This window comes from Rana temporaria, chromosome 3, assembly GCF_905171775.1.
Source record: "Rana temporaria chromosome 3, aRanTem1.1, whole genome shotgun sequence".
In the NCBI taxonomy this organism is placed as follows: Eukaryota; Metazoa; Chordata; class Amphibia; order Anura; family Ranidae; genus Rana; species Rana temporaria.
In genome coordinates, this window is record NC_053491.1 from 146,169,653 (window position 1) to 146,183,115 (window position 13,463).

The window sequence follows — 13,463 nt, forward strand, 5'->3', positions numbered from 1 at the left end:
AAAGCATTTGTTTATGTTAGATCTTTCGGTTTTCGGTTTCTGTGCTTTCGTTATCGTTTATTAAAATGATAACGAAAATACCTGAAATTCGAACGAAAATGCATTTGCCTCAGGGGATCCTGTACGCCTGGGTTCCTGCTCAAGAACCGCTGCACCACCAAATTCAATACGTGTGCCAAACATGGAACATGGGTCAAGTGTCCCTGTCGGAGGGCTGAGAGAAGGTTGGTGCCATTTTTGCATACAACCATTCATGGCTGAAGCTGGCATGGCATCAACCACCTCTGAGTATACAAAGAAACACCCGCATGAAGCGCTACACCATAAGGACGGTAAACCACAGTGTTGTCAGTGGTTAAAGAAGTTTCACTAAAACACAATCCGTGCAGCTGTCAACCACTAAGGAGACATGGGCAAAAAGCAAAAAAACAAAAACATACAGCGCACAAGGGTTAAGTGAATGTCACTTTATAGTCTGTAATGTGTGGAAAAACATATATGCATGAAAAATTGAAAAGTTTAAAAAATTGAAAAAATTTAAGTAGCCACAAATAGCACACAGGAAAATAGCACATTAAAATTTTTAAATGCTTTTATTGAGGTATTGTTTTACCTCTGCATACAAGTGTATGCACACTACCTGGATTCATTCTTAACACCTCCCCCGAAGTGTATGTGTTTTCACTCTACCATCTCCACGTGAACTGCTGCTTATGTTATGCGGACTATTGTTATTAGTTTTTTTAAAAAAAAATTAAAAATTTTAATGTGCTATTTTCCTGTGTGCTATTTGTGGCTACTTCAATTTTTTCAATTTTTTCAACTTTTCAATTTTTCATGCATATATGTTTTTCAACCACCTCTGAGCCTGCAGAGCTGACAGAATCCCTGCCCCAGTTTGGCAGCAAATTTCCTGCCTGCACGCCATCCCATTCCGCCAGCTCCACTCTCCATTCCACTGTGGGGCTAATTGCCGCCCGACCGCTCATCCCGTTCCGCTCTCCGCTCCACTGTGGGGTTAATTGCATGAATAGAGCCATAACAGGTCCTTTTTATACTCCTATATACATGTATAGAGCCATGATAGGTCCACTTTAGTTATCATGATATAAAATAATGGATGTGGTGGCCGTAATTTTTTTTGGGGGGGGGGGGGCAGCATTTCATTCTTGGTACCAGGCAGCACAATGTCTTGGGCCGGCACTGGCCACTTGCATAAAGTGTACCAAACCCGGGAACCAGAGTCTTAACCACTTTGATACTGGCCACATTTACCCCCCTTTTCCCAGGTCAATTTTCAGCTTTCAGCGCTGTCACTCTTGTACTGCACACACTACTTTATTATTTTCATGTCACACTATAACTCAGCGATGTGACAGCAGAGGTATTGTGGTGGTATGGTGGAACTGTGCTGGAATAGCCACTCAATGCAGTGTGGATGAACCCTTAGATCTGAGGTAAGAATTGTAATAGTGAGAACATTCATATATTCATTCAGGTCTCTTGTACTCAAGCAGTTTATGAAGGGGAACCTGCAAATACGAGGACACGTGACACTGCGGCAGCGCAATAGAGGCTAGGAATACCGGAGCAAGGGAACAGACTACATTTCCCAGAATGCCTTGCTTTACCACGTCGGAACGTTCAGCGCGTAATCACGGGTCTTTAAAGCAACCAATGAGAGGTTTGCATTCTTTGTCACATGTCCTGTTCCGAGGTCAGAGGGAAGTTTGAATCGTAGGCCGTTTGTGTATCTGTGTTGGACGGTGGAGAAATCTAGTGAGTGCAGGAAGAGCCCCTCTCACCGCCTCCTGCTCTACACCCGGCTATCGTGTGCCTGGCCGCCGTCCGCTTACTGAGGTATACAGGAGGGGCTATGGGAGACGCGACCATTGCTGGCATCTAATACCAGGATTATATGACATGACTGGCCCCTCTCTACAACGTGTGTGTTCACCTTGCCTTTGTGTCACTAAATCTCCTGATATGGATAGAGGGGAGTTCTATTGAAGTCTCTTTAGCCTTCGTTCACATTGAAGCAGCTTGCTTGTCATGTGATTTTATAGGTCAAATCATGTAACATGCTATTGTCAGCAATGGTCATGTTTATATCTGCGCTACTTTTGGTGATTTTTAGGTGCGACTTGCATGGACATCTGTGCATGAAGCCGCAGAGATGTCTTCAGTCACGCCTCAAGTCGCACTGACATGTGCCTTCGAAATCGTGCAATTTCAGATAAGGCGACACAATTTCAAAGCTGCGTTCAATGTGACCGAGTGCTTATTTGTCCTCAGTCTCCTCCGTATTCTTTAAAGGGGTTGTTAAGGCTCGTGGGTGTGTGGGGGTTTTTTTTCTCACCTTAAAACACCTGGCAATAAGCCCCCCCCCCCTGTTTTACTTACCTGAGCCTTTTCACCTGCTCTGTGAGTCCAAGGTGTCCTCTTCTCCACGGCGTCTCCGCATTGATTGGATAGACTGATAGCAGCACAGCCATTGGCTCCTGCTGTTAATCAAATCCAATGACTCAGCTGCTGGGGGGCGGGGCTGAGTCATACACTCAGCGGCTATGGACTCCAAGTGTATGACACAGGAGCGCGCCCACAAGATAACCCCCTCGGGAGAGAGCTTCCCAGAGGGGTAAGGATGAGCTCTGGCGTGTTGGCATAGAACACGTGCAAAGCCCGCCAGGAAGTGTGCACGGCGCTGTGCTAATCGCAGCCAGGGAGACATTGTCCCGATGCTCGGCTGCAGGGATCGTGAAATGTCTCTCTGGCTGTTATTAGCGCAACGCTGTGCACAGTTACTGGCGGGCTCTGCACGTGTTCTATGTGATCACACCAGAGCTCATCCTTACAGAGGGGGTTAGCTATTAAGGGCAGGAGCGGAGAGCCGTCGTGGGACCCCAGAAGTCAAGGATCGAGGCCACTCTGTGCAAAACTAACTGCACAGTGGAGGTAAGTATCACTGTGTGTGTGTGTATATGTGTGTGTGTGTGTATATATATATATATATATATATATATATATATATATATATATATATATATATATATATAAATTTATTCATTCATATATATAATTTATTCATTCATATATATAATTTATTCATTCATATATATAATTTATTCATTCATATATATAATTTATTCATTCATTCTTTACAAGCATGTTATACTTGTCTGCTTTTGTGTAGTGGTTTTGCACAGAGCAAATTCGATCTCCCCCTCCCCCAGCTTGCTATGGGGGCACCCAAGCAGGCTCGCTGCTGCTCCGTTTGTCCATTCACACATGGAATGGGGCTTGGCCCCGCCCCTGCGCTCTCCTTATTGACTGGCTGTCTCAGCCAATGAGGAGCGAGAGACCTGGCAGAGCCGAGGTTCTTGTGCACATCTCCGGAATGAGATGGGGTGCTGCTGCACACAGGTGGCATGACTGTAAAAAAACCTTGAGTCTTTACAGCCACTTAAAAGCGTAACTTGACCAAAAAAGTGGAAGTTCCACTTTTCTGCTCCACACCCTCCTCTAAAACTTGACACTTTAAATTTTTTTACATTTTTTGGGGAGCGGCTACCTAGTTTTAACCACTTGCCAACCAGGCCATTCCCGAATGCCTGCTACAGCACGATCGGTTAGTTCTGGGAGGGTGTACTATGACGTTCACCCAAATCGCGCTTCCCGCGCACCCACGGAAGTGTCCATGATCGCAGTAAAGGGCTGATGACAGCGGCCCTTTACCACATGATCCCTTCGTCCAATGACAGAGCGGTCGCTTGTCAACAGACCGTCACATGTCTGATTCAGCTCTTTCCTCTCACATGATCGGTACAGCATGCGAGGAGGGAGCCGGTGCAGCAGCGTGGGTGTGCCACATCAGTGCTTATTCTGATGGTGCACCATACCTGTTGGGCCTCTGTATGTGGCCAGGCTGTGAAAGTCTCAAATGGTATCACCATACTCGGGAGTAGTAGCAGAGTGTGTTTTGGGGTGTAGTTGCAAGTATGCAATTTGAGAGAGAAACAACCAGTTAATGACAATTTTTGTGAGGGGTGGGGGGGGGGCGGCGCGTCGGCAGTAAAGGGCTGCTAGTTCTCATTCTACCGGCACTTTGCAGGCGCTTCGGTGATGCTGCCCATTGATTTCAATGGGCAGGGGTGCTTTAGGAGCAATGCTCCTAAAGCGTCTCAAAGAAGCTGCTTGCAGGACTTTTTTTGATGTCCTGCCAGCGCACAAGCACTCAGGCTTTCACACTGGGATTGCCAATGAGGCGTTTTACAGGTGCTATTCTAAGCGCTAAAGCACCGGGAAAAACTCCTAATGTGAAAGGAGTTTTGGTGTGTCAAGAAATAGGCTGTCACTATATCAGGTGTGATCAATTTTAAATGATTGGCATCATAGTTTGTAGGCTCAAACTTTCGCAGTGACCAAATATACACTGATTTTTGGTTACTTTTATCAAAGATCTGTAGCCGTATACATTTTGGCCAAAAATCACGAAGAAGGGGGTGTAAGTGGTTAATGGGTATCCACACCACTTCTGCTTGGATCTCTTGGGCGGTCCCCTTCCTAGCTCACTGGACTGTGGAGGGGCCAGAGGCTGGTTCAGGCTCTTGGCAGATCGCTGCCTATCTAGGTGGGTCCTGACCATTTGGATGGGATCCTTTAAGAGCCTGGATAAGCTCTGTGATGTCAGCTGAAAACGGATCACGGCAGTGCAGAACGATTTGCGCTCCTGTGATCCATAGAAGTACAGCCAAAAATAGCTTTGTCTGTTTTTTTTTTTTTTTTTATTGTCTTTTAGCCACACTGCCTAACTTAAGGTATGTTCGTTCCACCTGTGCCTTCCAGGAGCCAAGGAGTCCCTCTGGAGTCTCTGCTTCATGCATGCTTCTGTTTAGAACTACAGGCTTGCATGTAGCCAATCCCAGCATCACGGTAATGGGCAGCCCGAGACACCTAGAACCAAAGCCTCTCTGCCAAAGTGTCGATTGACAGCCTCTCTTGAACTTTGGCTCTGTGTACCTCCAAGGTGTTTAACACAAGCTGCTTTTTCAAAGTGGGAGCATGCACAAAGTGGGGACTCCATAAGTCCCTGCCAGGAACACGGGGGGCACCCCCATACCTGCAATCAGGCAGTGCGGCTGGGGAGTAGTACAAAGAAGCAAAATTCAGAAAACGCATGTAAATCCTGTTTAACGCTTCTCTGTCCTCATGTATGTGCACATATGAACGTGCAAGTGATGGTTGCACCTCTATAGGAAAATGATTATGCTAGACATTTATAGGTAGATTCAGTAAGAGTTAGGCCGACTTATTAGTAGATAAGTCAACCTAACTCAGAATCTACGCTGACCTATGTTTAAGCGTATGCTCAAGCAGAGATACGCCTAAACATATCTAAGATAAGACGGCTTGCGCTGTCCTATCTTGGGTTGTAATTTTTCGGATGGCCGCTAGGTGGCGCTTCCACTGCGGTCGGCGTAGATTATGCAAATGAGTTGATTCACAAACGTACACCCGGCCGCCTCAGTCGATTTACGCCGTTTCCGTAAGTCTTTGACAGGCCTAAAGTTATTCCATCTATTAGGTGGAATAACAATGTTAAAGTATGGCCGCCGTTCCCGCCGCAAGATTCAAATTTTTTACGTTGTTTGCGTAAGTCGTCCGCGAATCGGGATTTACGTCGTTTACGTCCACGTCGAAATCAAAAGCCTGTGCGGCGTACTTAGCCGCAAAGCACACTGGGAAATGTAGGCGCCCGGCGCATGCGCAGTAAAAGGAGTCAAACGTGAGGTCAAGCCTCATTGCCATAAAACACGCCCCCCTCCAACACATTTGAATTGGGCGCCCTTACGCCCGCCGCATTTACGCTACGCCGCCCTAAGTAAGGAGGCAAGTACTTTGAGAACACAGTACTTGCCTCTCTCACTTAAGGCGACGTAGCGTAAACACGCTAGGCTACGCCGCTTTACATTTGCGCGGCCGTACCTGAATCTACCCATTAGTATTACCATGCACACCATTGTGGGTGCAATCATTTTAGGGCCTTTATGTGAACTCTAAACTGATGACCTGTAAATGCTTTAAAAGCATCACCTATGGACAATTTTTTATGGGTACTGTAGTTTTTGAAAATTTAAAGTGGGTCCCTCAATTATGTCGCAAGTAGGATGGTGTAGTGGGACTGAGCAGTGTTTGTTGACAGGATGTCAGCGGGACAATACTGGATCTGATGGCTGGTGAGTATCTGAACTATGCCTACAACACCACCCGGTAGGCAGGGGTGTATATATAAAAAAAAATTGGGGGGGGGGGTGGTTGAAGGTCTTTGAGTGTAGGTTGCATCGAACAAATACCTACCAATCTTTCATATTTTACCAAATCAATTGTGTGTGTGTGTCCCTTTTACAGATGCGCGCGCGCGCGCGCGCGCGCACACAAAAAATAAAACATTTGCTGAGAATAAATGGGCAAATATCATGCGACCTATAAAATTGTAACTGCCTCCATTTTATTCCATAGGGCCTTTGCTTTTAGCAGGTATATCATTTGGGGAATTTAGGTAACATTTTTTTTGTTTGAAGATTTTAATCTGTAAAATTACCCCGGTTACAAGTTGTTAAAGCAAACCCTGTCTGGAAGCTGAATCTACAAAAGGCTATCCCTGCAGAAGATTGGTATATCCCTTCTGAGCATACTCCATTGAAAAGAAATTTGTCTCAAGTCTGCTGAGAAACAAACGCTCACTTCCAGAAGTGTGGATCTCCTCACTTTGGAGGGATTTCCTTTTATATCTTCCCCAGAAGAAACAGGGAGTCTCCAAAAAAGGGGATACATCATTCAGAAACTGACCAATGATTTAAACATTGAAACCATTCACTAACTAAAAAAAACAGTGTTTGATTTAGAGACACTTGAAATGTGTTCAGAATGTCTCCTTCTGCTGGCATACAACTACTAATGTGAAAATGTAGAGCAGCCGATTGCTAGGTCAGCCCATTTCTCAATGCAAGAGACGTTTGTGTTACTGAGTTATAATGGCTCTTATTTGGTAAAGATAAATAAAGAGCAAAGATGTGGGTGAGCCATTGGGGTATGTTGGTAAAAGGAAAAGCCTGCTTTGGTTATTCATAAGATGTTGGCTGGCCTTATAAATTTTGATAAGTTGCATAGTTTTCAGTTGGTCTTTAGTGCCATCTAATGTTGTTTTTTAATGTCCCTCTATACTTGTCTAGGTGGCTTAGTTAAAAGCAGCAAGCCCCTTTCCAAAATGGATGCTGGCAGTAAGTATAAACACTTTCAAACCTTTAATTTTAAAGAAGACATTTAGCCCCAAACTGGACATATAATTTTTGTCATTCTAATCCCTTTTTATAATGTCTTATGTGCCCCCTGCACTAAAAATGGGTATAGTAGTCAACCTTACTTTTTTTACTTTTATACAATGGCTTTATTTGTCAGCAAAACAATATTAACTGTATGTTCATTGCTGGGCACAGCTTCTTCTCAACCATGGGGCTTAGAGCGCCACCTACATGAGTAGGACACCAGGCAGAAAAAACACAAACCCGCCTCTGTTACCCTCTACCTTGGCTAGACCGGTAAGTAGTCACCCAACCCCTTTCCCTCATGCACAGTGGTGGGCTTCTAGAGGTGATGGACCCTGCTTGGGGCTCCTCCTCCCCTCCAGACCTGAGTTTGCGGGCCCCATGCACCCCTCCTTCCATGCTGCAAGCAGTAATTTTATGGTGCAGTAAATGCTGGGCGCTCCCACACATAAAAGCTGGGCCATATCCTCTGGGACAGCCATCGAGGGATGCAGTGCAATTATGGGTATGCACAGTGCTATGGAAGTGTTTATCGGGTACTTGTTTAACTTGTCCAGCATTTGTTCCCGAATAGGTATGCAGCCTGTGCTACTGGGGAAGGTCTCTGGATCCTGGGTAGCTCTACACACGTGGACCCTCCTTCCCAGGTCTTTGATGGAGTGTGTGTTTTTTTTTTTTTCTCTCCATCTACCCTAGATCCACACCCTTTGCATCCTAAAGAGGTTGCATTGCACTCCTTGGGTGTGGTCTGGGTGGTTCATACATGTCTGCTACAGCTTACTCCTAGAGGCCTTTTTTTTTTTTTTGTGTGATTGCGGGTGCCCACAAACAGGCCTGGCGGTCTCCATCTACCACTGTTTTCTTGATGAATCTAGCAGGCGGTGGCTCAGGTTTATGCCATTAGGGGATTGTGTTCCTTTTCTGCAACTTTGATGTGTTTGCATCTGATACCTGTTTTGGCTGCAAGGTTGTGCGGGTGACTGTTTTTTGAGATTCTATGTTTCTCTCCTGGGAGGGTTTCTCAGGTGGTTGCATGTTTATCTATTACTCCCATTTCCCACCCTATGTTGAGGCACTACTTTGGGGTGTCCCTGTGGTTGAGAATAAGCTGTGACTGTCCATAAACATAAGAGGGAAAAACTCTTTTTTGTGACTGACCTGTCTGTGGGGGGGGGGGGGGGGGGTTATATACCAGCTAGCACTGCACACTGTTTCTACAGTGTGAAAGCCTTCACACTGGAGCGGTGCGCTAGCAGGACCGTTCCAAAAGTCCTGCTAGCTGCATCTTTGGAGTGGTGAAGGAGCAGTTTGTTTACCGCTTCTTCCCATTGAACGCAATGGGAAACTGCAGCTATACCGCTGGCAGTGCGCCTCTGCACTTTTTTCAACCGCTAGCGGCTGAATACTGCCACAATTCCGACGGTAAATCGCCGCTAAAAATGGCAGCGCTTTACTGGGGCCTAAACTTTTTTTTTTTTTTTTTTTTTTTTCTATAGCTGTTTGCAATGCAAGTTGATTTTTAATCTTCTCTTTTTTTTTTTTTTTTTTTTTTTTTTTTTTAGATTTCACATTTCTGGAGGATGAGAAGTTTGACTTTGATGTTTCCCTATCTCCTTCAAGGTAACCTATTAACAGTTTGACAAAGGGCAGTTGCTGTAAAGTTCAGTAAACGTAAGTGCACTGCCATGCACATTCTGAGAGCTATAGGAAGTTTAAGGGAAAACTGCCCTCTGAGAGCAGAGAGGGTGCTTTTGTAAACCCTGGCACTGCTAATTTATTTTTTTACTCCTTACAAACGCTCCTAAACAAGTGTAATGTACTCGGCATGCATTTCTGTCCCTCATTGTCTGAGGGCAGGGAGCAGAGTGATGGGTTGGCATTCTGCTGCTTCCACTGACTTTGCTAATTTTACTTCAAGGAGACCAGTATAGTGTCCTTATGCTGTAGGCAGAAACAGAAGTATAGTTGACATCTTCTGACACAACCAGCTTGCAGCCTGCCTGTGTGACATGAGGATCTCCATATAGGAAAATGAGAGCATAGTGTGGATTACAGACACATCAAATAAAAAAAAAATGTTCAATCAAAAAATATAGTCCATAAGTGGATGCTATACACCCGTGCTCTGTGCCAAAATCCAACTTCTGGTGATAAATCCTCCACCAATCAATAAAGTAGCTTTTTACTGACTCGCCATGATCCCTTATGACAGGGGATCGTTTACAGCGTATGATTAAGGATGTCACTCCAGCCACGCAGTTCAAACAAATTTGGTCTTTAAAGCAATGGGTCTCGTTCAATGGTAATTGCAGATCACCAGCATAAATGCCCACCATGTAAAACACTGCTGTGGATCCTGTCTGCAAGAGGCTAGGGACTTATCTTTTTCTTTTTTTTTGACTGCGACATTATGGCGGACACATCGGACAATTTTGACAAATTTTTGGTACCATTGTCATTTTCTCAGCAAAAATGCTATGAAAATGCATTCATTACTGTGAAAATTACAATTGCAGTTTGGGAGTTAACCACTAGGGGGCACTGTAGGGGTTATGTGTGACCTCATATGTTTTTCTAACTGTAGGGGGGCGGGGCTGGACGTGTGACATTATTGATCGTGTTTCCCTATATTAGGGAACACACGATAAATGAAGCTGCCACTGTGAAGAACGGGGAAGCTGTGTTTACACACAGCTCTCCCCGTTCTTCAGCTCCGGGGACCGATCGCGGGACTCCGGCGGCGATCGGGTCACGGTGCTTCGTACCGGCTCGCGGGCCCACGGCTGAGCACTTAGAAGACGTAAAGGTACGTGCTTGTGCCATTCTGCCGACGTATATCTGCAGGAGGCGGTCCTTACGTGGTTAAGTGGCAACTGATCCCCTCTTTCTGACATATTAGTGATACCACACTATATGCCACCTTTCACAATTTATTTCACTTATTTTGTTTATTTTTTGGTAAATGTAACTTTCTGTGATTCTTTTAATTAAGTTTTTTACATGGTTAAGGGGTAGCGCGATTTATTTATTTTTTTTATTTCGTTTTTTTGTACTAATTGTTTACATGATAATCGCAGCTCTCAAATTGATCAGACTGTAATTGCATTACAGCTGTTTCCCTTTTCTTTTTTTGCATTTAGCGCAGTTTCTTTCCCTTTTTTTTTTTTTTTTTTTTTTTTTTTTTTTTTTCCCACATTCTAGAGAGGTGCATAGGCAGAGTGTTGCCATCCCCATAAGTGAGGTATAATGTCCAGGTATTATCTTAAAGTGTAACTTTAAAAAAAATAAAACATGTTTAATGTATTGAACCATCTTTAAAGCTGACCGTTACTCACATTTTTTATTTTTTTTTGTCTGTTTTATTGAGAAGTTTTCAATACACGTATACTTGTAGGACCATACACATAAGCAACATCTAGTGGAGTGGTCAGTAACACATTTGACATTCTCTAAAGCTCTATCTGACCAGTTATGTGTCCTCTCACAAGGTAGCGGATAGTTCGTACTGAGTCGGTTAAGTGCAAGGTACGAGATAAACATTTCAGTGCAACATTGTACTAGTGAACAATCTCGACTCATCCGTGGGCTCACGGGTTACTCACATTTTAAAGTTTCTTTTGCTCTTAATTTCCCTCTCCCATAACATTAAGAGCTGCACTAGATTTTGCACTTTCCTATTTTAGTAAATCAACACGTGTGACATGCTTGCCCTTTAAAAAACAAAAGGCACATGATAAGCAAAGACCTTCTAATCGATTGTGTTTTTTTTTTTTTATATCTACAAAAAACATTCTCAGTTTGTTTTTTTGTTTTTTTTTAAATATGCCTTTTTATTAGTAATTATTTCTTTCTAGACAAGAATGACACATCCTGCAGACTCCTGGGATATAAACACCATGGGATTGATTTACTAAAGGTAAATCCTCTTTGCACTACAAGTGCACTTGGAAGTGCAGTCGGCTTAGATCACTGTAGATCTGAGGGGGTAACGCTGCTGATTTTATCATCCAATCATGTACAAGCAAAATGCTATATTCCTGTCCCCCTCAGATCTACAGCGACTGCACTTTCAAGTGCACTTGCAGTGCAAAGTGGATTTGCCTTTAGTAAATATCCCCCATGAATTCTAGGAGTCTTTGAGACTTTTTTTTTGCAAAGGCTTTGATCACCTTACTGCGCTAACATCCTTGGATGTGCAAAGTTTACAAATACAGCATGGGAGAGTATCGGCTTGTGTTGCCCATGTTATGGCAACTTGTAAACTATAGGGTTGATGTGCTGAACATGCAGGCAGATACTTAACTAATCTTTGCTTGCTGCCCTTTTCCATTAGTGCTAAAGACACTGAAGATTGTGAAGATGAAGTGTTCATTGGGCCAGTTAAACACAAAGAAAAATGTGTTAGTGCATCTATACAGTTGCATGAATCGGATAAAGCGCCTCTTCCCGATGATCAAGGTGTCTGGAGTCCTCTAAGTGGTGATAAATTTGTCGAAATCTTCAAAGAAGCTCACTTACTGGCACTACAGCTGGAATGTTCTGCAAGTGATGACAAAAAAGAGCCACTGCAGACTGTCCCAAACCCAGTTGTGGAAAAATTTGTACAGGAATCCAAGTCGAAACTAAAACTTTTTGATACACTTAATGGAGTCAATAAAACACCAATTGCCATTAAAAGAGAGACTTATTGTATACAAGATAGCCCACTCCACCAACTTCCGCCATCGGTCCAACAGCAGATTGTCGGGCCTAATACGGATGCTCAAAGGTCTCAAAGCCTGACAAGCCCCAAAGCAGCAAAAGTAGTGAAATGTTTGTTGGTCTCTCCTCTTGCACAGAAAGCAAAGGCTCCTCAGGTGAAAAGTACGGTTTCATCGCTAGGCATCGGTAAAATGGTTAGCAGACTGCAACCTATAAAGGCAAATTCTGCACAATCAAACAAGAACAGTCTAACTGTGGAAAAGGTATGTATTGGTTTGCTGAATTGCTGTGGCAAGTGAGTAAAGGCTGCAGGTATAAAGTGACTGTCGCCACAGGGCCAAATCTCTCCACCTTAAAGTAGGGGTGTGTGTGTATAGGCCATAGCCTAAGAATTACCATGGTCACCAGAATTGGTGTCCCCTTTGGAAGACTCTCTTCCTGTTCTGTTGGAAACCCAAATTGGGGATTTTCCTTTCGTTTTCTGCAAGAATAGTAAACCTGGACATAAAAGGTGAATCTCCCTATTGGGGACAGATTAGCGATAAAGCAAAAGAACAGCAGAGGGGGCATAAAGTTCAGTCAAACGGTTCACTTTTTTTGATGAACTTTATTGGCAATTCACATTTGAGTAAAGTGCCTGTCATCTGAACTTTATTCACTGGGGACTAACATCCTGACCACAACGGCACATGGCAAAGGTAGTCCAGAAACGGTGCTTCCAATGGCTATGTGAGTCAGACAGCAATCAAAGTCATGTGATATCAGGCTCTGGTCAGCATGGAGGAGGTATGGCTGCATGTTTCAAGGTCACTCTGCCTCTTTCGCCATTCTCGCTGGTAAAGGAATGATCTTTATATACTCAATGGATGGGATTGCCGGGTGGGACCTTAACCACTTGCCGTCGCTGCACCGCCGAAATACGTCCACAAGGTGGCTCTCCTAGGCGAGACCACGTAAATGGACGTCCTGCCTATTAGCCGCCACTAGGGGCGCACGCGCGCCGCCGGAGGCGCGGGCGCGCGCCCCCCGCTCGCCCCCGACTCCCGTGCGTGTGCCCGGCGGGCGCGATCGCCGCCGGGCACACGCGATCGCTCGGTACAGAGCGGGGAACGGGAGCTGTGTGTGTAAACACACAGCTCTCGTTCCTGTCAGCAGGGGAAATGCTGATTTTCTGTTCATACAATGTATGAACAGAAAATCAGTGTTTCCCCTAGTGAGGCCACCCCCCCCCCCCCACAGTAAGAACACACCCAGGCATACTTAACCCCTTCCCCGCCCCCTAGTGTTAACCCCTTCACTGCCAGTGGCATTTTTATAGTAATCTAATGCATTTTTATAGCACTGATCGCTATAAAAATGCCAATGGTCCCAAAAATGTGTCAAAAATGTCCGAAGTGTCCGCCATAATGTCGCAATACCGAAAAAAAAATCGCTGAT

General features: G+C 44.6%; 1 protein-coding gene across 3 annotated transcripts in view; it reads left to right on the forward strand.

Annotated features, from left to right (window-relative positions):
- The first annotated feature begins 1,683 nt into the window (after positions 1–1,683).
- GTSE1 (G2 and S-phase expressed 1) overlaps positions 1,684–13,463 on the forward strand; it is a 48,043-nt gene continuing 36,263 nt past the window's right edge. For all 3 annotated transcript variants that reach the window (XM_040343627.1, XM_040343629.1, XM_040343630.1), the window contains exons 1-4: positions 1,684–1,860; positions 7,233–7,280; positions 8,888–8,945; positions 11,659–12,289. In XM_040343627.1, the coding sequence (XP_040199561.1) occupies positions 7,268–7,280; positions 8,888–8,945; positions 11,659–12,289 (702 nt within the window). In that variant the 5' untranslated portion in view covers positions 1,684–1,860; positions 7,233–7,267. The remainder of the gene's footprint in view (positions 1,861–7,232; positions 7,281–8,887; positions 8,946–11,658; positions 12,290–13,463) is intronic.